The sequence below is a fragment of the Podarcis gaigeae genome (genome assembly GCF_964106915.1).
Source record: "Podarcis gaigeae genome assembly, chromosome: 1".
NCBI lineage: Eukaryota > Metazoa > Chordata > Lepidosauria > Squamata > Lacertidae > Podarcis > Podarcis gaigeae.
In genome coordinates this window covers 50,626,092-50,649,456 of record NC_139678.1, presented here as the reverse complement: position 1 = coordinate 50,649,456, position 23,365 = coordinate 50,626,092, and the positions used below count along the sequence as shown (strand labels likewise).

Here is a 23,365-nt window from a genome sequence, read left to right as displayed (position 1 = left end):
CTGAGACTATACATCATCAATACTTTAATTAAACGCAATCCCATTCTTTCTACTTTAGTCCTCTAGGAAAGAGGGTCTACAGATCACTTTCCAGGCCTGTTAAACACAGCAAATGCTGAAGGGCCTCCTACATGCGGTAATCACTGTTCCTTGCCGTTCAAAGAACATCACTAGTTCAGCCTATGGTGAAAGCCCCTTGGTTGCTGCAAAATGGTTTGAACTGATGCAATACCTGCATGCCATTTGGTGGGTGAGGGCCTGTATAGGTATGAAGAGGACAGCTGCCAATTTCAAAGGCATTCAAGGTAAGGTTAGTCATTCATGAACAACGGGCACCTGACAAGATGAGTGTTAGGTATACTTAGAAAAAGAAAATGTAATCTTACAAGCAGCCAGAAAAACGCAGGGAAATGGGGGAATAGAAGCAGGGATTTTAAAATTGGAGTTATTCTGTCATCACCAATATTCATCATGCAGCAAAGAGAAATGTTATTCTCAAACCATTCAGGAGCAGATTTCCTGAAGCAGTAAAGGAAAGGGATATAATTCCCTCAAAATATACCACCAGCATTCCTGTTTGTTTTCTTTTGTGGTGATCAGGCATAATCCAGTACCAGGAAGAAATGTTTCAGATACTATCTCAACCACCTACAAGTCATTGGCAGACATACAATTCAAGAACAGGGTGACGTAAGAATTGGCATTATTTCTTACTATGGGAGAAATAATTGTCACATGCAGATGTAATGATAAGTAGTTGAACCATCTTAGATTCAGAATTATTTCTGAAAAGTAAGGAGCTGCTCATCCCATCTTTAAGAAAATTGAGTTTTCCCTATTCTTAACAACTGGGAATATATGAAAAGCCTAGTGGACTGCATTTGCTGCCATTGTTAACAAGTGCTACAGTTAGCTACTCCAAGCAATGCCTCAACGACGTAAGAATGAGACTTAAGGAGAATAGTTACCTTCAGCTAGAAATTATAGTTCTCTCCTCTGAATGTGTACAGGCTTACTCTATGCTTTAGATAGGAGCCCCACTGCAGACAGCAACTGATCCCTGAATCCAATTTTGCTACCAGCCAGATTCATGACAGCATCAGAAATGAGTACCTCCAGATCTTCAGTAGTTCACACTTCAATGGTACAGCTTCAGAAAGACTGAGGAGGAATTAGAACAGTCTAGCAATCTTACCTCCTAAGCGAATCCTCCTCTGAACTTTCCTCAGGCATTTCCTGGTTTAAGGCGTCCTGTGATACATTCCCAGGTCTATTTGAAGCAGATTGGCTGTAAACTCTTTCCCAGTGCCCCGTCTCCTGGTTAAAGACCACTCCCACGGTCCTTTCCTCTGGCGGATTAGAAGATCTTCCCAGTGGCAGTCTGCTAGAGGGAGAAGTTCTACTTTCCATTCTCTCGGAAGGTGGTAGCTGGCTACTGCTGGATGGCACACCTTCAAATGTGCTTTGGACCTGCCCTGGTGCATATCTAGGTGTACTTCTTTCCCAGCGAAGTGTGTCATTGTTAAAAGTCAGCAGGTTGTGACAGGCTCGACAGCGGTTCAGGTGCCCCCGTGACAAATTGGAATTGTTTTCACTGCTATGTGGGGTCTGTTGATGAGAAGGACCAGGTCTATCAGGCTCGATGTTGTTATTAAGCATCTCCTGGGCTTGATGTGACTGACTGGGTTCACCACCTATCCCCTGATCTAGCTCCTGAAGCCTATCATATTCCAAGAAGAACCGCCTCAAGTCACACTGAAACTCATTGCGAATGCTGGTTGGATTGCTTGGACCAGCATTGCTAGTGCTTTCAGCTTCAGCACTAGGAGCTGGAAAACCCCTCCCTTCTGTAGCTGAAGTATATACAGAGGACTGGGAGCTTCCTTCCTGCTGTCTCAGTACCGACAACAAGCTCACTGAAGAGGCACTGGTTCTAGGAGGAGGCATACCTTCCAACTCAGAGCGAGGGCCCATATTCAACACTGTTCGAGTCCACTCAGAACCCTCCAACCCAGAGGCCATCTCTCTTGTAGACTGGTGAAATCTGGACGAGTGGCCAGACAAAGGCCCACTAAGGGATCTACGAGTGGGGCCGAGGCTAAGGTTGCGCAGGGTGTTGCCCGCAGTACTGCTTTGTACAGTGCTGAAAGCAGATGGTCGGTTAAGGAGTCCCTGCTCCTGCTGTGCTGTAGTTGCCTGCTCCTGGGGCTGGTAAGGCTCCATTTGCACAGAAGAAAAGGAAGTGCCAGTGGACCCAGAGGATGTGGAAGGGGTGTTGTCCTGGGACGGAAAAAGAGAAGGAAGTCTTGCACTAGAACATCGCCTGCAAAGGCACAGCACCCCCAGATGTTGGCAACATTTTACTGAGGGGAAATTGACAGGCTCACTGAGGCCATTATAGGCAGATGCTCTAGAGGCTTCACTAGCTGGAGGTGGTGGTGGTGGAGGTGGAGGTGGTGGTGGTGGTGGAGGAGGGAGAGGAGGAGGAGGGGAGGGAGTAGCCGAGTCTTGCATGGCGTTTTGCTCTCCCACCTGGATACCAGAAGAACGTGAGGACAGCATATGCAGGAAGTTATGAAGGAGTGGTGTGCGTCTGACAGGCTGAGATTGGAGGATGGAACGCTGACGATAGTGTGGCATTTCAGTACTATCCACAGGTATTTCCACCTCTTCATCGTTCTGCAGAAGAAAGTGCAAGTGATCAATTACCTTGCATCAAAATAAGATGATGCAAAAACAGGGTGCACTTTGCCACAAGCAAAGCAGAGACTCTGCCCTTCGGCAGGACAAAGTTACTGAGAGACTCTCTATTACTATTATTTTTAACTACTCAGATCCAGGAAAGAAACACAAAGGTAACTCATGTTGTTACAGTTAACTCCAACAATGGCAATTCTGCCAAAGGTGGACCACAACTTCATTTTATACAAAAAGCAGCTAGCCTTTTTTGGCCTGAGGGCCACATTCACCCTCAGTCAACCCACCTGGAACCATATACCTGTAGCGTATATGCACATGTGCATGCATGCGTGCGTACACACACACACACACACACACACACACACACACACAGATCTCTCCCTCCTCAATTGCTCTGTGCAGATCAGCTGAGGATGCCCTGTCTCTGCTCCAATGATCAAGCTGATGAGAAGGGAGAAAATGATTTATATCCCCATTCATGGACTGGATCTGCCCACCTCAAAGCTATGCCTTTAAAAAAAAAAAAAAAAAGCTGCCACCAAAATTGGTGGGGGTGCTGTTGGCAGCTACAAGAGCCAGGCTTCCAGTTCATGAGCCTGAGAGACACCACACTCCAATACTGTCTATATGATTTTTTTTAAGTCCTGCTTTTATTGCAAACTGAACCAAACAAAAGCCAAGAGGCTGCTTGAGATCTGCCTAAGGGGGGAAGTAGCTGAAAGAGTTAAATTGATTGCCTCAAGGAATATGATGTCACAAGTTATATGTATAGGACATGACCTTGGGCAATATGACCCAATCAGCCATCAGTACAATAAAGTACCCCTTCCAGATTCTCTGTGAACCAGCAATAGGTACCCTTTTAAGACCTGAGAGAGAAAGCAGAAGATTGTCAAGGGAGAGGGCACCATATTAGTCTTACACAGTTCACAGGAGTGAAGTGCTAATGCAGCTCATAAACTTCATCACAGATGAAGGAGGCTTTGGACTGACCAGTATTGATAGCTACAACAGCAAAGCAATCAGCAGCACAGCAAGGCCAAGTATTCTTGAAACTTTCCAAACTTTGGGTATGAATAAATATTTATTCTGTAATACTATATCCCAGCCTTTTTTCTTTTCCTAGGAAGCTGAGACCAAATTACCATGTGGCTTTCTATCCAGGTGTCACCAGATTCACACATATTTAGATTTAAGAATTCTACATCAAATACACCTAGACCATTCATATTCAGTCAGTTTAAAAACATTAAATAGACAGTGGATATTTGCTAAGTCACAGAACTCTACACCAGGAAACACCAGTTATATGTCTAATAACTGAATAAAAAAGTTACCTGTTGATTGGAAGGGTTAACAATTGCTGTGAGTAAATAATGCCCAAGAGGATCGAACCGAACTAGTCTGAAACAAAGAAGAAAGGTTTAATTTTAACAGAACAAGCTGTTCCATCAAATAGTACTATCGAGAGGACTTCTTGCATTTCTGTAGTGCGCCACAATGTAAAGAAACGCCAAGTTTCAGATTCACAAATAACGGAGTGGGAGATGTTCATCCATCCCTGAAGTGTACCCAATTCCCACAATGGCCAAACACTGCCATGCATGTGAATGAGGAAACACTGTACAAAATGTAGCAAAATGAACATTCAAATAGCAGGAACTGCTAAGGAAGAAGACTGCATGGTAGATTGAGGAAGCTGAATGGCCACAGAAGCATGTGAGCTTGCCACGTTTCAGACTCCACGGTATATTGTTTTTAGAAAGAAAAGAAAACAACTGACTGGTTTTATATCTCCGTATCTGAGCAAGAAATCTGAAGAGAAGGCTAAGAAAATAGGAATCTGAGCACCGTATCCAAAGGCCCAAACAGCAAGATCTCGGCACACTACTTTGTTCAAGAATTCCAATTCAAGAGTAAATTCTTCCAAGTCCAAAAAAGAAGGACCTCCAAAATGAATTGTTATACATATTACAAAATTTGAAGAAAATAAAATTTTACTTCCTAAGATATAAACTTGCTTTATGGTGCTTTAGCTTAATTATTTAAGCCTTACACATGGTAGATACAGTACTTTAGCCCAATATATTGTCATTATAATCTCATGTTTCCTGTATATAGTGTTGAGTATATTAGCAAAGAATTAACCTTCCATTAGCTTTCCAGGACCGCCCTGAGGTCTATGGATAATGGTTGGTATACAAATTTAAGTAAACAAACAAATTACTTACTTACTTCATGGCTACCTTTTACTCCTAACTGCCATTTCTCACTACCAAAACTTCAAAACAGATAGGACAATTAGCTTCTCTTCCTCTAATGAGTCATTAATCTATTTTTCTTCCTGCTCAACAAAGGCTAAGCACCACTATGCTTTATAGTTAACAATAAACTAGTGGGGAAATCTAGAATTAACCTTACTTAGAATGCCTAGAACTTGTCCTTTGTTAAGACAACCCACAGTAGCAGGCTCCAAAAGAGCAACCACATGTTCACCTGTCTGCATCATTTTGCACTCCTTCATAAGACCCCTCTCTCTAATAGCACAGAGCTGCTTCTAGCCATCTTCAGTTATTTTCTGTTAACTTTATAGGCTGCATGACCAAGTCACATGATGCAATCTGACACTGTCTGCCTGAAATATAAAAGTTGGGCTAAGCTATCTCTGACTCCCAAGAGATCCTGAAATAGTAGTAACAACTGGAAAATGCCTTCCCATGACTGGATTTTAAACAGATATTCATGCTCTGGTATACATTCTAACAATAATTCTAGCAATCTCTGTCCTACATGATTCTAAGTAAAACATTCAATGAATCCCATATTACTGCCCAATTGCCTGGTAACAGTACTAATGAAATGCTACAGTTGTATGAAAAATGTACCTACACAATGAAAAACTGTAACAGGTCAGCCTGTAAAAAATGACACATTTCTCTGCTCAAGTAAAACTCTGGATAACTAGTCTCTTGCTGCTCCATAATAAATGCATTGGTAATAGCAACTACCAGGGATATTCTATGGCAGGTTTTATAAATAGTGCCAAGTTTGTCCCGCTATTTGTCTGGAAAAATATTTGCTTTTGTCCATCATGTGTATACTCCAAGCCTTCCTATAACAAGAGCACAGCTAAGAACACAAAATACGTTTAGAATACATTAACAGAATAAAACCATCCATTAAAACCGTCTCAAATCACAGCAGCAGAATACTCTAATACTTGTCCTGTAACATCAGAGTTAGCTTATACAATTTTCCTTATAGATCACTGTAATACATTATATGTGGTGCTACCTTTGAAGGCTTGCTGGAAACTGCCATCAGTACAGAATATGGCTGAAAGAGTACTAACTATGATTGTATTATACAAGGACTTAATCATCTTCACTGACTCCCAGCCCAATTCCAGTTCCAATTCAATTCCAGGTTCTGACTTTTAAAGCCCTTCATAAGCTTGGGACCACAGTATCCAAAGGATCCTCTTTTCCCTTATGTACCCAACAATGACCTCTTATCATTGTGTGCCCCCACAAGCTAAAGAAAGGTGGGAAGCCAGGATAGTGGCCCCTTGCTTGGAATGCTTTTCAAAATCGGTGAAGATGTTTTTATTCTCACAGGCCTTTAAAATCTTATCTTTTATCCTTATTTTTTAAGGTGGTATTTCTACCTTAAAGTTTGAGCTTATTATTTTAATGCTACTTCTTAGAATTAGAAACACAGTAAGCAGATAAATAAATATGATTGCAGTCTATAGGGCCAGGCCTACTTGACTTGAGCAGTTAAACCACACTGTGTGCCTTCAAGACCGTACTTTCATCTTCTGGTTTACTAGTGAACCCTGGGGTGCAATTAAGAGTTTTCCAAGCTGTCTCCAGTGTCATAGGGTTTTGTTTTTTCCCCATTTCTGGCTAAAACTGTGTCCCAAGCAATTATCTTGAGGATTTCTCCTAAAGATTGCTCCCTCTTACCTTCGTCTTCAACTAGGTACACTCATGCAGAAGGATTACTCACCGGACTCGCTCCATTTCACTGGCTGTTTTCACAACTGCAAAAGGCTCCCGGCGACTCCAGTCCCAGAAGTGGATCTCATTGGCTGTTGCAATTAGCAGGAGCTGGGCCGTTGGATGGAAAGCCAAAGATGCTATGGCATTGTTGCTATCTGTAAACCAGCTCTCACTTCCACCCTGGGAGCAAACCAATCTATGGTCAATGGTACTGAAACACAGTAATTCCAAACAGGATCCCATATACACTATATGGTGACCTAGATTTATATCACAAGCATCATCACATGTGCTTCCGTTTTATATCACCCCCAACTGCATAGCCAAATTTTAAAGACCTTTGTCTCACTAATTACAGGAAAATCATTATATACTGTTTGTATAGGCTGTCTGAGACTCACTGAATGTTCCAGAGTAATTAAAAGAATTTGATTATGTAGAAACATTTCAGCCCTTCAACATTAGTATGGATAAAGGTCATGACACACTACAGTACTACTAGAAAGCATTTTTTAATTCTTGAAACCTACAGTACAGTAATCTTTCACTGAAATGTTTGCAGAAATAATTATAGGTCATCCAAAGGCTTTATCATTAACTAGCACAAGATTTCTACTACAGCCTGCCAATAAGGCTCTCAACTGGCAGAGTTGGCATTTCATGATCAGAAAATAAAACAAATCCATAACAGTAAGGTAAACAGGTGATATTTGGAGGGATGGAACCATGTATTTGGGTTTATCTCTATTACCAGAATAATATGAGAAAATGCTACAGTGAAGAAGGTCCCACAATGCATGGGACAAGTGTGGCAATGCATGGATTAGCCTGGCATAGAGTGAGGTAAAGAGCATTAAAAGGAACTTACGTGCAAATCCCAGATTCTAACCTCTCCATCAAGGCACCCTGAAGCAATAAGCCCTGGAATGGTAGGATGAAAGGTTACACACCATGGTGTGCGTCGATGCCCAACTAGAGAGTGAACACATTTGCCAGTTTTCACCTCAGTGATGTAAATATTGTGATTCACATGAGTAGAAGCCATAAGGGTCCTGGGGAAATTAAAAAGCAACATAAAAGAAGGGGAGGAAGGATGGGAAGAGAAGGTTGTTTAGCAAGCAATTTTGGATGCAGAAACAGAGAGAAAAATATGAACCTGTACAGATATGCCTCATTGGCTGTCAAGCCCAACACCCAAACCACCAAGACATCACAGCCCCAAGACCAACTTTCTAAAAATAAGTCAATGATACTTCAATCTAACCAGCCTCACAGCACACATACTTGAGTTTTAGAAAGCTTACATAAGATTGTTAAAAGTTAATAATTATATTTCCAAGATTAACAGGTAAGAGAATAGTTACCTGTTAATAATTAAAGTACATTTTTGTCATTCTAATACAGTAAATACTCCAAAAAGACTTAACCATTACTCAAGAATAGTAGAGTAGTATACTCAGCTATATTTCTTAACTGGTCAAATGCTCATAAAATGATAGGTTCTCCAAATTGTGCTTTCCACCTTAATATCTATACCATACCATCCCTACAGGGTGAGTCACTCTCAATTTTCAAACATCACTTCTTTCTGATATGCACTGCAACAATCTTGCTTGGACAGTGGCCAGGCCCTAAGCTCTCTTGTATATGAAAGCCAATTCCTGGTTCTCATCTGTCACACTCTAGAAAAAGGGTAATCAATGTAATGCTCTCCAAATGCTCCTGGACTCCAAACTATCATTAGTCTCAACCAGCATAGCTGATAGTCAGGGATAATAGGGACAACCTCAAGGACACCATGTTGGTTACCCCTGCTCTGGGGTGACCAATTAAAACAAAACATGAGGTGACTATGCAAATAGGGATGGAGTGAGTTTTCATTGGCTCTGCCTTGCATACTGTTCTATGAAACAAAAAGCAAGCGGACTACAATGACATTTGAGAGGGTGGTGGAGCAAAAGCTGTATTCAGTAAAGGAAAATTGGTACTACCACAGTAGGGACAAAACCTGCACAGGGCTCTCAAGGACTTCGCGCCTTCCCTGTAGGGTCCCTGAACCAACCAACACAACAAGCATTTCACCAGTTTATATGAACATCTCCTGCTACCAAGTTCTTTGCAAGTCTACATTCTGTCATTATCATAGTTCAAAAAGAGTATTCCATGTACACAAGTAGTTTCAAATAATCAAAAGAGTGAGCAGCACTTGGTATAGCGAAGCTGAAAGACTCTTTCGAAGCTCTCACAGGTATGCTGAGGAACATTTCTCTTCACAAATCTTTCTAACAGATAAAAGGGAACATAAAATAAATAATAAATAAATAAAAAGAGAACAGAAAATATATACATAGATGTGTACCTGTCTGGACTGAATGCCAGTAGAAAGGTGGAGCGTGGACTGTCTGGCAACTCAACCTTCTGAAAGTCAAAAGAGCACAAAACATTTTCTGAGCTCAAAGTATCAGTGAAGTATACCAGTACCCCTCCCTTGTGTGAAGTTTGATAGAAGAAATGATACTTTTGCACAATTGTTCCAGGAGTATCAAAGGGTTATAAAAAATTTAAAAGGTTCTATCCATTTATTCTGAATCTGGCACATACCAGAGAAAAATATTTAATACAAATTCAGAAACCTAAGAAGTATATATAACTCAAATTACCCACAGGCAGAAGTGTCATATACAGCCTGAAGCTCCATGGTTAAGAACTTGCTTTGTATGCCAAACTATCCTAGATCACTGTATGTGCAGGTAGGACTGGGTAAGACCCACATAGGGAACCCTAAAGTAGTGTCAGTGTAGACAATGCTGACCTAGATGAACCAATGTTCTGATTTTGTGCAAGGCAGCTTCCTAAGTTCAGTTGACTTGTAAGTGTGTCATAAGGAGCTTTACCTTGCCCTCCCATTTCATCCAACGGGTTTTGTCTTCTACCAACTCCTGCAGAAGACGCTGTGCTCCCAAAGCTTGTGTGCCCCGTTCTCGGCCCCAAAGGATTCGAACAGCATTCTTCTCTGGTACAACCTTCATGGCTTTTACTGTCTCAGGGGAATGAGTCACCGAGAGACACCAGATCACAAGTGCCAATAATCTACACAAGTGCCATCCACTCCTTGCAAGGCTGTCCTCATGGAAATCTAGATAGTGAAGATATATTTCAAGGAACCCAAGTCAGAAGTTTCCAAGAGGTCAATACAAACTGATATCTCTCTGTGCAATTGTTAACATTCCATCCCCACCAACATAGCATTACTATTATCATCATCAGATTCTTAAGAGAGACCACTGTAATTGCAGCACATTCAAGACAGATCTTCCTCAGGTTGCAGAATGATGGGTCCAGGTCCGGCATTTTCATGGCAAATCTAACACATAGTAGATGGCCTGCAAAGTCTTACAAGAAAAACTTTGTGTGGTTGGAGATTTAACAAACAGCAAGTCACTCTCTTATTAGCTATGGTTCACTGAACACCTGATTCATGTTCACTTCACTACATGGATGCTCTTGTCAAACTTTTTTTAAATAACTCTTCGTAAGAATTGATTTGTGGCAATTTCATTTTCAAATGTATTTTGTAGTATTTAGAATAAAAGTATTTTCCAGTCAAGACAGTTTCAGCTTTAAAAAATATATCTTTGAGAAAGATAGAACATAAACAGATTACATTTACAGTGGTACCTCAGGTTAAGTACTTAATTTGTTCCGGAGGTCCGTTCTTAACCTGAAGCTGTTCTTAACCTGAAGCACCACTTTAACTAATGGGGCCTCCTGCTGCGCCTCCGGAGCACAATTTCTGTTCTTATCCTGAAGCAAAGTTCTTAACCTGAAGCACTATTTCTGGGTTAGCAGAGTGTGTAACCTGAAGCATACGTAACCCGAAGCGTATGTAACCCGAGGTACCACTGTACTGCTGCTAAATCACTTCCTGTCATCATAAAAATCACCATATGAGTTATGTCACAGGCCAAATCACATAGCAAATACACCACCAAGTTGGATGTGAAGATATTTCCAGGTCAAGCACACTATCAACTGGATTTACGAAAGCAGGTCTCATCAAATACTACAAACTAAAAGGGCATAATATGAAACTGGGGAGTTCTCATTACAAATTTTACTTTATTGAGAACAACTTCCAGACTGCTGACCCAAGACAACAGCTGCTTACCAAGACAGATATTTTTAATCAATTGCAAGAAAAGAAACTTTCCTTACTAAGGAAAGTTAACAGAGAGAGTTCTCAAGGGAATTTTCTTGAGGAATTGCTTTGCTCACCAGTGTAATAAATCAAGTTTACATAAAGTTAATGTGTATACATTTGATTAACTTTCATAATCCATTCTGAGTGCAATCTGAGAGTGGTTTTTCTTTCTTCCTTTATGACTGGCCCCGGGGGTGATGGTGCTCTGAATGGGCGGAACACCTAGGCTTAATTTGTTTCAAACACTGATGTTTTTAATTTTTAAAAGAATTACGCAACTGTATGATCACATGGGTAAAGCCAGTCATCTTTAAGATTTAATCTAAGTAAACCTTTTACAAAGAAAATACGAATACCATTATGCAGAAGTTTAATGTGTTCATTCTACCCTCAACCATTTACAACTGCACTTCCTCATGTCCTGTTTCTATTCCTTGTGCAAATTGGGAACAGAGAAAACTCCCCCCTCACACTTGTTCCATAATAGGAAGAAGTTGGAGTCACTCACACTTTTTCTTTCTACTTCAAAAGCAAATACACATACATCAAACCCTTTGGGAATCTGATCTGGCATGAGAGTGTGCCCTGGACATTCCAAGGGATATTCCATCACTATTATACATTGGTTTCACTCATCAATATTCTGAAAGAATGCTAGATATCTACCTGGTAATGTTTATCAGATTTTGGAAAAGTGTTTCTACTGCTTTCAACTCCAGGTACATACAGAACAGTTCTAGCAATTGTGTGAAAGCCTGTTTAATCAAGAGCAGAATAAATGAATGCAGATGCCAGTTGCCAACAAAAACACCAGAGACCTCCTCTGAGGAAGAAGCATGGGATGTCATGGAGCACCCCAGTACTTAATACTTGGAAGAACTTGAAGAAAATCCAAAGTGCCTCAGCTCATGAATGTCTTGCCTGGAACCCAAAATAATCCATCCAACCATGTAATAAGCCCTGCCTTGATCTCTAAATAAGGTCCATTTGATACCTTTATTGACATACTTTTGGCACCAAGTAAACACTTTCCTTTTCCACCAGGTTTTTGATGGTGCAAATCAAGGCTCCCACACACCTGGGAACAGGTAATACAAATTAAGGATAAGTTAACAGAAGCACATGGAAGAGCCTTGGCTCACTTGAGAGCATAAGACTCCAATTCATATCATGCATGTTTCCAATGCTCTTCATGTGCAACTTACCCAATCAGCCCATATTTATTTAGTGAACAAAAGTAGGAAAGGGGAAATCAATGTTGCTGTAAACCAAGAGTATCACAAAGCATACAATGAATCAGAAACAGCAACAAAAGGTTTAGGGATACCAAAAACATAGCTGTGGTAACCAAGATGGCCCCCTCCATATGTTGTGGACTACAACTGCCATTAGTCCCAGCTAGCATGCCCAAAGGTGAGAAACAATGGGGAGTTGCAGTTCACAACATCTGGAGAGCACCATGTTGGCTACCCCTGCTCTGCAGGAAACATTCAGCAATCAGTAATCTTAATATCTTTTGCTGTAATTATTGACTAATCCAAGCCTCTTTCACTAATAGACATTGGTAGTGAATGTGATGCCCTCCATTTGTTTTTGAACTATACTTTCATCAACCTTGACCATTGGCCATGCTGGTTCATGTGTAATCCATGAACTTGTTCAACACAGAAAGAGCAAGACCAACATGAAATCTGAACAATCAACCAAAAACACTGGCATGGGTTGCATGGCTGCAATTCTAACCATATTTAATAGAAAGTATAAGCCATTGAGGGTAATGAGGCTTACCTCTCAGTAAATGTGTTTAGAATTGTGTTGCACACGTCTCAGACATCCGTATCTCAGAGCTATTGTAGTATCCATATTAATATCAGGTCAAAAGTGGCAATTTACACAAGGTTAAACCCAAGACACTGGTCACAATACAGCATTCATCAGCTATATAAATGGCTATAAAGGGGGGGGGGACCAGAACAAGGATGACTTGGCAAGGCAGTATTGCACTGAGAAATTGCTAACCTCCACACTCCCTGACAGCATTTACTGTACCCAATAAATCCTTGCCATAAACATCAAAAGCTGCCCCACAAGCTGCAAAATTCCTACTGGAAAGTTGTCCTTTTATTCTTATAGCCACTTTTAGAACACAGGGAGAAGCAGACCAAATGTCCCCTAATAACAGAGAATAAATCATCACATTACAAGAGAGTGAAGATCCCTATCCATATTTACTATTATTTAGAATACAGTGGTACCTTGGATTAAGAACTTAATTCATTCTGGAGGTCCGTTCTTAACCTGAAACTGTTCTTAACCTGAGGTACCACTTTAGCTAATGGGGCCTACCACGCCGCCACTGCACGATTTCTGTTCTCATCCTGAAGCAAATTTCTTTACCCGAGGTACTATTTCTGGATTAGAGGAGTCTATAACCTGAAGCATCTGTAACCTGAAGTGTCTGTAACCTGAGGTACCACCGTACTTCAATCCCCATTCTATAATCCCAAGATGCTCCCTGAGATGCTCTCAAAGTGGCTTACAGAAATAAAAACTACACAGTAACTGCATGGAACCAGAATTATTTAGGCAGCATTTTCTGCTTGCATCCTTGCTCTTCCATGGTGTCATACCAGGAACAGCCCTCACTAAAATCTTGAGGCAAAGGAGCATGGCCGAGCAGCTGGCTCTTGCTCATTCCATGAGGGAAGCAGTATTTTCTTGCTGGCAGTTGCCAGGCAGCAGGTCCTTTGAGGCATAGTAGTAGAGGCGAGCAGCTGGAACTCACTCAGCCCCATGATGAAGGCCAGTTGTCCCCTGCTAGCAGTTGGTACTTCCAAGGCAATTGTGCCCACCAAGGTCCTCTAAAGTTAAATAAGAGGCTGAGCACCTCAATTTCACTCAACCAAATGGAAGAAACTGCAAATTTTAAACAATAAAATTCCAGCAACATTTCATTTTCCTGTCATGCACAACTTAATTCCCTTATCAGAACATGCTTCTTGCCATAACTCTTTAATGCAATGAAGTTCATTTGTTATTTTGAAGCTATAACCCACTGTTTTAAGGTCCACAGCAGCAGGCCAGTATTAGCATAAACTACCAATAGCCAAAACAGGTCCCAGTAGTTTCACACAGATTGCAACAGCATCTGCTTTCTTGTTTTCCTCAAAGACGTCTTACAACATTCTGTGAGCAACTGGATTAGCTAATGAAAGCAAATCAAATTTAGAGTCCTATAGCTCTTCAGTAATAAAACTACAAGACAACAAGAACATGAACAGTAAATGGCTCTAGAGATAGTAAGCAGAAGGTAACCATTAATTTACAGTGATGAACAGAGGTGTGCACCTCAAAACTCTGAACTGGACCTTTTTCTTATTAACCAACATTAGATCTGCTCTAGCCCAAATTTTCAAAAACGAAGTAGTAGCAGGGACATTTGGGGGTGGGGGAATGTGGTAACACTTTTGCCTGTCTGGTAACTCTTGCCTATTTTGCTATATTTTAAATACATTGTAAGTTGCTTACTTTGGTTAGTAGGTGGGGTGTAAATACTCCAAATGAATGAATGAATGAATTGTAACCTGCAAAAGCATCTGAACAGTGAAATTGTGCATTATTGGCATTTTGTATGAAAATAATTAGCAGCGTTTCAAAGAAATGCAAGTCTAAAAGTATACAGTGGTACCTCTGGTTACGAACTTAATTCGTTCCGGAGGTCTGTTCTTAACCTGAAACCATTCTTAACCTGAGGTACCACTTTAACTAATGGGGCCCCCCGCTGCCACCGCACGATTTCTGTTCTCATCCTGAGGTAAAGTTGAGGTACTATTTCTGAGTTAGTGGAGTCTGTAACCCAAAGTGTTTGTAACCCAAGGTACCACTGTACTGAGAAAAGTTACAGGACCAACTACTATTGCTTAGTGGATGACCCAATGTACAGCTGCTGCACTTGGATCCTCCCTCTCTGCCCCTGCTCAGCAACAAGTCCTAGAGTCCTGGGAAAGAGAATAATAAGCATGAAACCAGACAAAGGACCAATCACTTGCCAACCATGAGAATGAGATGCCATTCTATTGTTTGTTTGTTTGTCATCATTCCTCCAAAGGAGCCCAGGGTGATGTACAAACATATATCCATCATAACACACACAGTAAAAATGTACCAACAAAACAATTATTAACTCATTAAAACACTGGTTACAGTACTGTTGCCAAGGGTTAAACATTTAAACTACAAAAGCCTAGATGAATTAAAATGTCTTTAATTGACGTCTGAAAACCAAAGTGGGGGCAACAGGCATACCTATGGGGGTAATTCTAGAATTCGGGTCCCACTATGGAGAAGGCCCTTCTACAGATTCTTGCTCCCCAAATCCTGATGGGGGGCTGCAATAGCCTCCCATTGCTAATCTTAAGGATCAAGTTGGCAGGAAATGGAGGTTTGAGTTGTTGAAGACTTTGCAAGCTATTACTAATAACTTGAATTAGGCCCAGTGGAACACAAACCACCAGTGCAGTTTTTAGGATTGGTTATACATGATTCCATCTTGCTGCCCTAGATATAAGCATGGGAGCTGCATTCTGCAGGATGAAAGGAAAGAATGAGGTAATGAAAACTGTTTTGGAAGAACTTGTAGTACTGCCTGTAGAACAGCACATGTTGCAAGGCGCAGAAGCAGCCCTAACGCAATTATACTCCATTATTTTATATAAGCCACCTTGAAAATCCTTCTGGATCCAAAGGTGGAAAAGAAAGTTTTTTTTTAATGAACTGTTCACAGCACTGAGAATAGGCAGCAAAATAGCAGATATCTGTATGTATGTGAACAAGTGTTCAAATTCCCTAATATACTTTATTAGTAACATCTGAGGGAATTTTGGCTGCTCATCTCAAACTGGCACCTAGCCTCTGTCATTTGTAACCTATTTGGATTACTGCCATGAACTCTACACAGGACTGCCTCCTGTTTGAAAGATGCAGATGGTGCAAGAGCCAACCGTTCACCTTATGATGGGTACACTTTATAAAGAACATATTACTCCTGTTTTATCAGTTGCACTATTTGCCTATTTGCTTCCAGGCCCAATTTAAAGTGCTGGTTCTCAGTTTTAAAGCAGTGTACAGCTTGGATCCTACATACCAGTGAAAGTCTCTTCCTCCATAAATACCTCCCCATCTCTAATTTCCCAACCTGCTGGGGAGACTCTGTTCATGTCCCTTCTTACACACATGTGAAATAGAAAGGCACAGATCCAGGTCTTCTCCACTGTACCATTCAGTCTATGGAATACCCTTCTAACAATAGTCTCTTTTGCCCCTACTTTGATGACTGTTCACAGGCAGTGAATATTTAAGAAGATGCTTTTGATGGGCTAAAATAGCAGCAGCTGTAGATCTGTTCTTGAGCTAATTTACTTTCAGCAGCTGCTTTACATGTCTTTAATATCTTGTTACATTGGTTGGTTTTAACCACGTTTTATTATAGTTTCTGAACTGTGGACACTACTTCAGTTGAAGCATATGCTAGAGATGAGTGAACAATAAAACAATCAAAGCCTCTGGCACAGTGGGAGTTAGGTTAGTTCCAGTACCACTTCTTGCAAGTGCCTCAACTCTAGAGGAAAAGGGAGGGAAGTCATATTCCCACATATGAGAATGTATTTTCCAAAGGCCTTTGTATTAAAAAGCTGGAGGGCTGCAACTAATTGTCCCATTTCAGTTCATACAATCCATGCATCTGTATCCATGTAATAGGTCATAATAGACAAGTTTTATTTCTGTGGAACCACATGCAATGTCTCTGCTGTGGTTTGGCACTCTCAGTTTGAGAAACAATTTCCTACCAAACTGTGAAGTACAATAAGTTTTCTCTTATAAGCTAAGTGCAGGCCTGGTCAATTTTGAGTTTTCTGAGAGAAAATCAATGTTGCAATAGCAAAAGCTAGTTTTAAAATGTGTCCAGATGTTCCTGCTGTGGATGCACATTTGGATGCACATTTACATCATTATAGTCTGAAATTCCATCTTCTCCTCAGACAAAAGTCAGGGGAAACTTGGTCCTACCATTTGCTACAGAAGTTTGCTGAATCACGAATCATTTGGTAATGATACTAAACTCCCCACATACACACACACACTTGCCAAATAATTTTCTCCCCTACTCCCCAAATAAGTTTTGCAACATTTGAAGAAGTGATTCTGCTTTATTTATTTATTTACTTTTTAATAGGGACTACTCAAGTTAAATGAGTTATATATAGTACGTTTTTTAAAAGGGAGGAAAGTTCTTAAAGTCAGGCTCAAGCCAACAGAGAAAACACGAAAAACAATGCATCTCTTTTTAAGTCTGAATGCTGATGCTCACATGGTTAAGAAAAGGAGAATCTTTTTTAAAAATCTACAAAGAATGAATGCAGAAAAAGCCAGCTCCTATACTTAAGGGGGATACTTACCATGGAGTTTCTCAAGCCTAAAATTTATGTTAACTGAATGTGAATTGATGAGACTGTCCAGTTGTTTACAATGCAACTCTATACATAACAGATCAAAGAATAGTTCTAAGATTTTTCTTACCAAAACAAAGGAAAAGTAGGTCCACAGATGATAGAACTTGGCAGGTTTGGAACTAGTGCATTCCTGAATGACAATCTGAAGAAGACATGAAGGAGGGAAAGTAAGTTTGGGTTATACTTCACAGTGGCAAAAATGACAAAGACAAAATGAAAAAGAGATAATAAAATGATCATTCTAGTAAGCACACTTTTAATAGCACTTTGCTGAGTTGGGTTAAGGCAACAGAACACAGTCTGGAATTTGTCAACTCAGAAAGAACATTCTGAGAGACAAGGCCTTGTGAAAACTATATATTATACAATGTAATATACACATTACATTGTTAGACTGCAGTAGTACTACACAATGGCCCAGTTTACACATCACCCTAAACCATATTTTAAACTAATGATGTTGTAATGTGAATGAGCAACGTGCTGGTGCACACTGTTCAGAAGAGTCCACAGCATTCATCCCCGCTCCTGTTGCATTGAAAATGAAACAAGACAGAGAGCTTAGCTTGTTGTGTTGTCCAAACCCGGACTCACAGTTTGCTTCTCTCCAAACCAAAGTGGTAACCAAAGTTGTTCTTGGCTTTATTTACCATTCATGGTTTGTTTGAAGAGAAGTAACCATAAGCTCAGGTTCAAATATGACAAAACAGACGCCAGTTGATCTCATCTGCAACATGGCAGAAATGGGGAAAGGGCACTGGGGGAAATTTTGTGCAGCACAAACCAACACATGCAGCCGTTGTCTGTTTTAAAATATGGTTTAATGACACTCAAACTGCACTAGTGTGGTCTGTTCTAAAGCAAGTATGTCCAAAGTCCGCCGGGGGGGGGGGGCTCATCTAGCTCCCTGGCTGGTTTAATTCGGCCCCTGTGGCAGTTTATTTCTTGGTGTCAAATCCTAAAAAACAACTTCAACAACTTTGTGGTAAAATCGTAAAAAAAGCTCAACAACTTTGGTCATCCCTCATGCATGTTCACGTCACCAAATCCGGCTCTCTTTGAAAAAAGTTTGGGCACCCCTATCTGAAGGACTGCAGCAGTAGAAAACCCTAAACAAGGCACTCCACAATACTGTCAACCTCTGCAAAAGGGGCCTCTCATAAATACTCAGTCAAGAGCTATTTGACAATTTCACATTAAATAAAACTTTCCATGACCTTTTTTGTAATGATTTTTTGCTCACCCTTTTGAATCTATCTGTACACCTGCCTATGTTTCAAAGTTAAGATTATAATACTGTAGATATGTCTTTGTTTAATTTCTTTTTTTAACAACCCAGTCTTTTTGGCCATTCAGTCTTACTGGAGCTTCATCAAGCAACATTCCAATCCTCTGTAAGGTTACTCCTACAGAAGTAAGGTAAATCCTACAGAAGTAAGGTAAATCCTACAGAATACAGAATTACAGAAGTAAGGTAAATCCTACAGAATTCAGCGGCACTTCCTTCAAGATTTCATTCTTAAAGGAAGCTCAACATAAATTTTCTCACCCAGCTTCCCTGAGAAGGCCAGCTATATAACCACCCTTCAAAAATTTCAATCCTGTAACTTTTACAACTGTGCATATACAGACAAATATTTTTTAAAACTGTATTAAAATGCAATTATAGTTCGGTTTCATTTGCTTTATGAGGGGACTAGCAACATCAATCTGTTTTAATCTATTTTTAATGTGGTATGCCACCTTGGGGCAGTCTGATGAAAAGGTAGATGATAATAACAACAACAACAACAACAACAACAACAACAACAACAATAATAATAATAATAATAAATTATTTATCAGTTTTAGATCTAAAATATTTGCTCTGCTGGTTCTTCCTGTGCCTATTGCTTGGTTTTATCATACAAAACCATTTTGTCACCAAATAATTTTAGTGGTGACAACAGCAAGTTTATTTAAAAAAAAATACTTGGATGAAGTAGTTATCCATTCATTCAGATCTGCAAGTACAACACAAATGGGAGTAACAGTAAACATATTGGATGAAAAGCAAAACAACTCCAGATAGTTTCAAAATGAAGAGCGGAGGAGTTAACAATGAAGTAAAATTCAACAAGGTCAAATGTAAAATGTATATACGAGACCCATCCAATACACAATTATAAAAGCAGATGTTCCAATACTCAATAACACTTCTGAGAAAAATGTAAACAAATGAAATGAGCAATGAAGGCAATGATGCAGCTCCAAAGTACAATGCCATCCTGAGAGCTGTATCTGCATAAGATTTGTATCAAGTACTGTAGTTCTTTCTGTACTACGCAATGCTGAGCAGAGAAGTTTCATTCAGTGTGTTATGTTTACCCAGATACCTCAGTTAAAGAAAGATGATGATAGGCAGAAGAGGATTCAGAGAAAAACTACAAAAGTGATAAACAGTCTAGAAAGCAAGTCACATTAAGACAAACTAAAAGGATCTGCCTTTTAAGAACTGAGATAGGACTAACATGCTGCCAGTATTCAAATATTAACAAGCTTCCAGAAAATAGTAAATGAAAAAATATTTTCTGGATCTAAGAAGCAGTTAATATAAACTGCAAGAAAACATATTTAGGTGACATGTTAGGTAATTTCTTTAAGTGTTTAAAAATCTGAATCAAATGTGAAAGGCACTTGTGGAATTTACTTTTGAGATTTACAGAAAAACAAAGGAGGACAGGTGAGCATGAAATACTGAAATTTCAAATACTACAGGTTTATGCAGGCAGGCAAAACCGATAAGATTTATGAAAACGTATGCTCTGTTGTCACTTTCCTCAGAAAGACGTTTTTTGGATCACCTCATGGCTTATAGAAGTTGCAACATCCAGTTTTGCACAGTATAACCAAAGTGGCATTTTAATTTTATCCATGTTTCAGACAGAAAGCATCAAACTAACTTATCTAAAATTAAGTGTACTTCCCTGCAAACTTGCAATGTGTTTTGTTGTGGGGAGGGCAAAGTAACCATTTTCGAATAAAACTTGGAATTGGGGGGGGTGGGGGGGAGCTAAGTAGGGCTTCAGTATTTTATTTAGCACACTCTCTTCTCCAAGCTACCTTTCTTCTATCTCCATAGCCCATTTATTCTTAGTTGCCATACTCTCTCCTCGCAATACACAGTGAAGTCCAAATCCTTAAAGCATACCAAACACACACAGCTTAGAAAACTAATAAGCAATTTCATGGTACAGAACACACACACACACCAACATATACCAGTCCACAATTCTGTAAAATCCTGATGACCGGAAAAAACAACTGTATCCCAATTATGGTGTTAAATATATGGCTGGATGGAGTTATAAAAACATTGGGGAAAACAGGCTTGAGTTCTCCGAACCAAATACCTTCTTCTACATACAAAGCCTCACAACCCTCTTCACATTTAATTATTCTTAATTAATAATAATTAATTAAGACCCGTGTACAGAGAGACCCCAGCGAGCTAACAGCCAACTCTCCCTGCAATTTCGTGCTCGTTTCCTCAGAGCCAAGCCGTCGTGGTCCCCGTGCCCACCAGGCCTTACTCTCAAGGAAGCGCGGGCAGGCTCGGAGCCACATTCGCACAGGAAAACAGACATCCCGCTGCGAAAATTCCTCCTCGCATCCCTGAAAAAGGGGGGGGGGGAACAGTGCGGCCGACTGTTTACGTGGGCGGAGGGGAACCGAATGTATTTTAAATTAAGGAAGCGCTGCCTCCCCGTATTCAGACCGACGGCTCCGGAAACAACACAGGGCGGGCCTTCAGAGCCTCGTTCTGCGGGTCCCGGGAAGGAAGGCCAGGGCCGCCAGGAGTCCGGCTAGCCGGTTCTCCGAGCGGGGAGGACGCGGGGGCCACAGCCAGGCAGCCTCCTCGCGAGAAAGACGCGGCCGCGGGAGGCTCCGCGGTGGAGCGGAGGAACTCGACGCCGCCAGGAGACCCTTCCTGAAACGCCTCCCGCCCTTCGCCTCAGGCTCCCCAAGTCCCCGGCCGGCCCCACCCGCCGCGTTTCTCTCCCCGCCGGCTTGAGGGAGCCCGGCAACCCCCCTAGAGAGGAAGCAGGCCCGGAGCCTCTAGGCCCAGAGCCTACCTGAGGCGGCGGGGGGGGGGGCTGGCCAAGGCCTGGCGCCCTCGAATCCCGGAGAGGACCGGAGCGGTGGCGTGAGGCACGCTCCGGGCTGGTCGGGGCCTGGTCCAGGGAGGGACAACCCAAATCCGACGGCGGCCTCTCCCCCTGCAGTTTCTGCCGCCGCTGCTGCTGCTCCGAGTTACTACCAAGGCCAGGGCGCCTAGCCGAGCACCTAAGCAGCCGAGTGCGGAGATGCCGAGTGCCGAGCCAATCGAACGGCAGGCACAAAAAGCGGAGCAGAGCTGACGAATGGAACGCAGAGAGCGGGATCGGCGCTGTCCTCGCGACCGGGAGGGCGGGGTAAGAAGGCAGGGGGAGGGGCCTACGGAGAGGCCTGCGTCAGGAGGCGCCTCCTTCCGGGGCTCTGAGATCGTCTGCTGCGATACGAGCCCTTAGCCGAGGGATACGTGGAGGGGAGATGTTCACCTTCACATCGCCCTCGTCCCCTTGGTAATCATCTGCCAGGGACCTCCATAAAGTACCACACATGTTCTTTAAAAATGGCTACACCCCCCCCCCGCAAAATCAAAGCCATAAATAACCACCACTGCCTCCAATACATTTTTATTGTAAAACTTTAAAAAAAAAAAAATCAGTATAACTTTATTTGGCAAACCATGACTGCGCACTGGATTTTTTTCCCCTTAAAAAAAAAAAATCACATTTCCCAAATTTCCCCATACACTATCAATTCCACTTTCTATAATGAACGCACACTCTTTCGTGCAGAAAAAAGGTGCACGTCCACACCACACATTGAAAGCTTTCCCCGTAGTTTGTGCTAGGATTTGGGGAAAACCATACACTTTATATGTATGGCCGTTGGCTTAGAATTAAGTCCCACTGAACTCACCAGGACTTGTTATGAAGTAAATATGCACAGGGTTGCTGTTAAAACTGGTGGCACGGATGACTCACCTACATTAGTCAAAAAAACAACAGTGTTTTGAAAGTGTTATAAACATGCAACACCAGATGGTGCTGTAGAACAAACTTTTTCTATGAGATTTTACATAGTGTTTTTTCTTTTGTTATAACGATTTAATTTGTGACTTCCTTATCGTGTTTTTTCCTGTGTATAGATCCACGCTGAAACAGAGACTTAAGAGGCCTCCTACTGCTACCACATTGTGATTTACTTCTGAGTAAGCCTACATAAGGTTTTGCTGCAGACTTTCTAGATGTGTCTGAGGATAGTACGAGTTCTGCTAATAAACTAATAAAAGGCACAAGAAACAAATGCTTGTATTCAACAACTCACAAAGCAAAATGTACTACTCTCTGTGCAACAGCTGCAATCATAACCCCTTTTACCTGGGAGTAAACCCCATTGAATTCAATAGGATTTTCTCTGAGTAGACAAAGTTAGGATTGCATTAAGACTAGGCTCTCTTTAGGCTTGCTTTTCCCATCTTTTCCCATCTAGTCCTCTTAGCTCTCAGAGTCACTGACAGCTCTGCCATGATCTCATCAGGAGCTACTGCATCATAATTACAACACAAATATAATTAAGGACAGGTACTTAATGAAGGTCCTGCATCACCTGCTTGTGCAACAATATGTTGTACATGTAGGTGTCTGAGTTTCATAAGGCCCTCTTGTTTCTAATCAGTTTTGCAGCACCAGATTTAGGGTGGTGTGGGTGATTCCCCCTGCACAGGGCACTAAGTCGAGGGGGAGAAAAATTTAGAAGATCCATAACTGAGAAGATCCATTTTGAATGGCACCAAATTTTGTCCTCACCCAAGGCACCACGTTACAACAGATTACCAAAGTCTGTCCCTGAGTTTTGCCTCA

At 41.3% G+C, this 23,365-nt stretch overlaps 1 protein-coding gene across 3 annotated transcripts in view; it reads right to left on the bottom strand.

Moving 5' to 3' along the window:
- AMBRA1 (autophagy and beclin 1 regulator 1) overlaps positions 1–21,863 on the bottom strand; it is a 136,785-nt gene extending 114,922 nt beyond the window's left edge. Inside the window, exons 1-9 of one of the 3 annotated variants that reach the window (XM_083749373.1) lie at positions 21,530–21,737; positions 17,482–17,556; positions 9,599–9,840; positions 9,064–9,122; positions 7,573–7,756; positions 6,712–6,884; positions 4,038–4,104; positions 2,533–2,679; positions 1,196–1,608 (exon numbers count right to left, since the gene is read on the bottom strand). In XM_083749373.1, coding sequence (XP_083605499.1) covers positions 1,196–1,608; positions 2,533–2,679; positions 4,038–4,104; positions 6,712–6,884; positions 7,573–7,756; positions 9,064–9,122; positions 9,599–9,733 — 1,178 coding nt within the window. In that variant the 5' untranslated portion in view covers positions 9,734–9,840; positions 17,482–17,556; positions 21,530–21,737. Of the gene's footprint in view, positions 1–1,195; positions 2,680–4,037; positions 4,105–6,711; positions 6,885–7,572; positions 7,757–9,063; positions 9,123–9,598; positions 9,841–11,899; positions 11,984–17,481; positions 17,557–21,529 lie in introns of those variants that run through there. The other 2 variants (XM_083749371.1, XM_083749372.1) reach the window with 2 other exon arrangements.
- Positions 21,864–23,365: the final 1,502 nt, after the last annotated feature.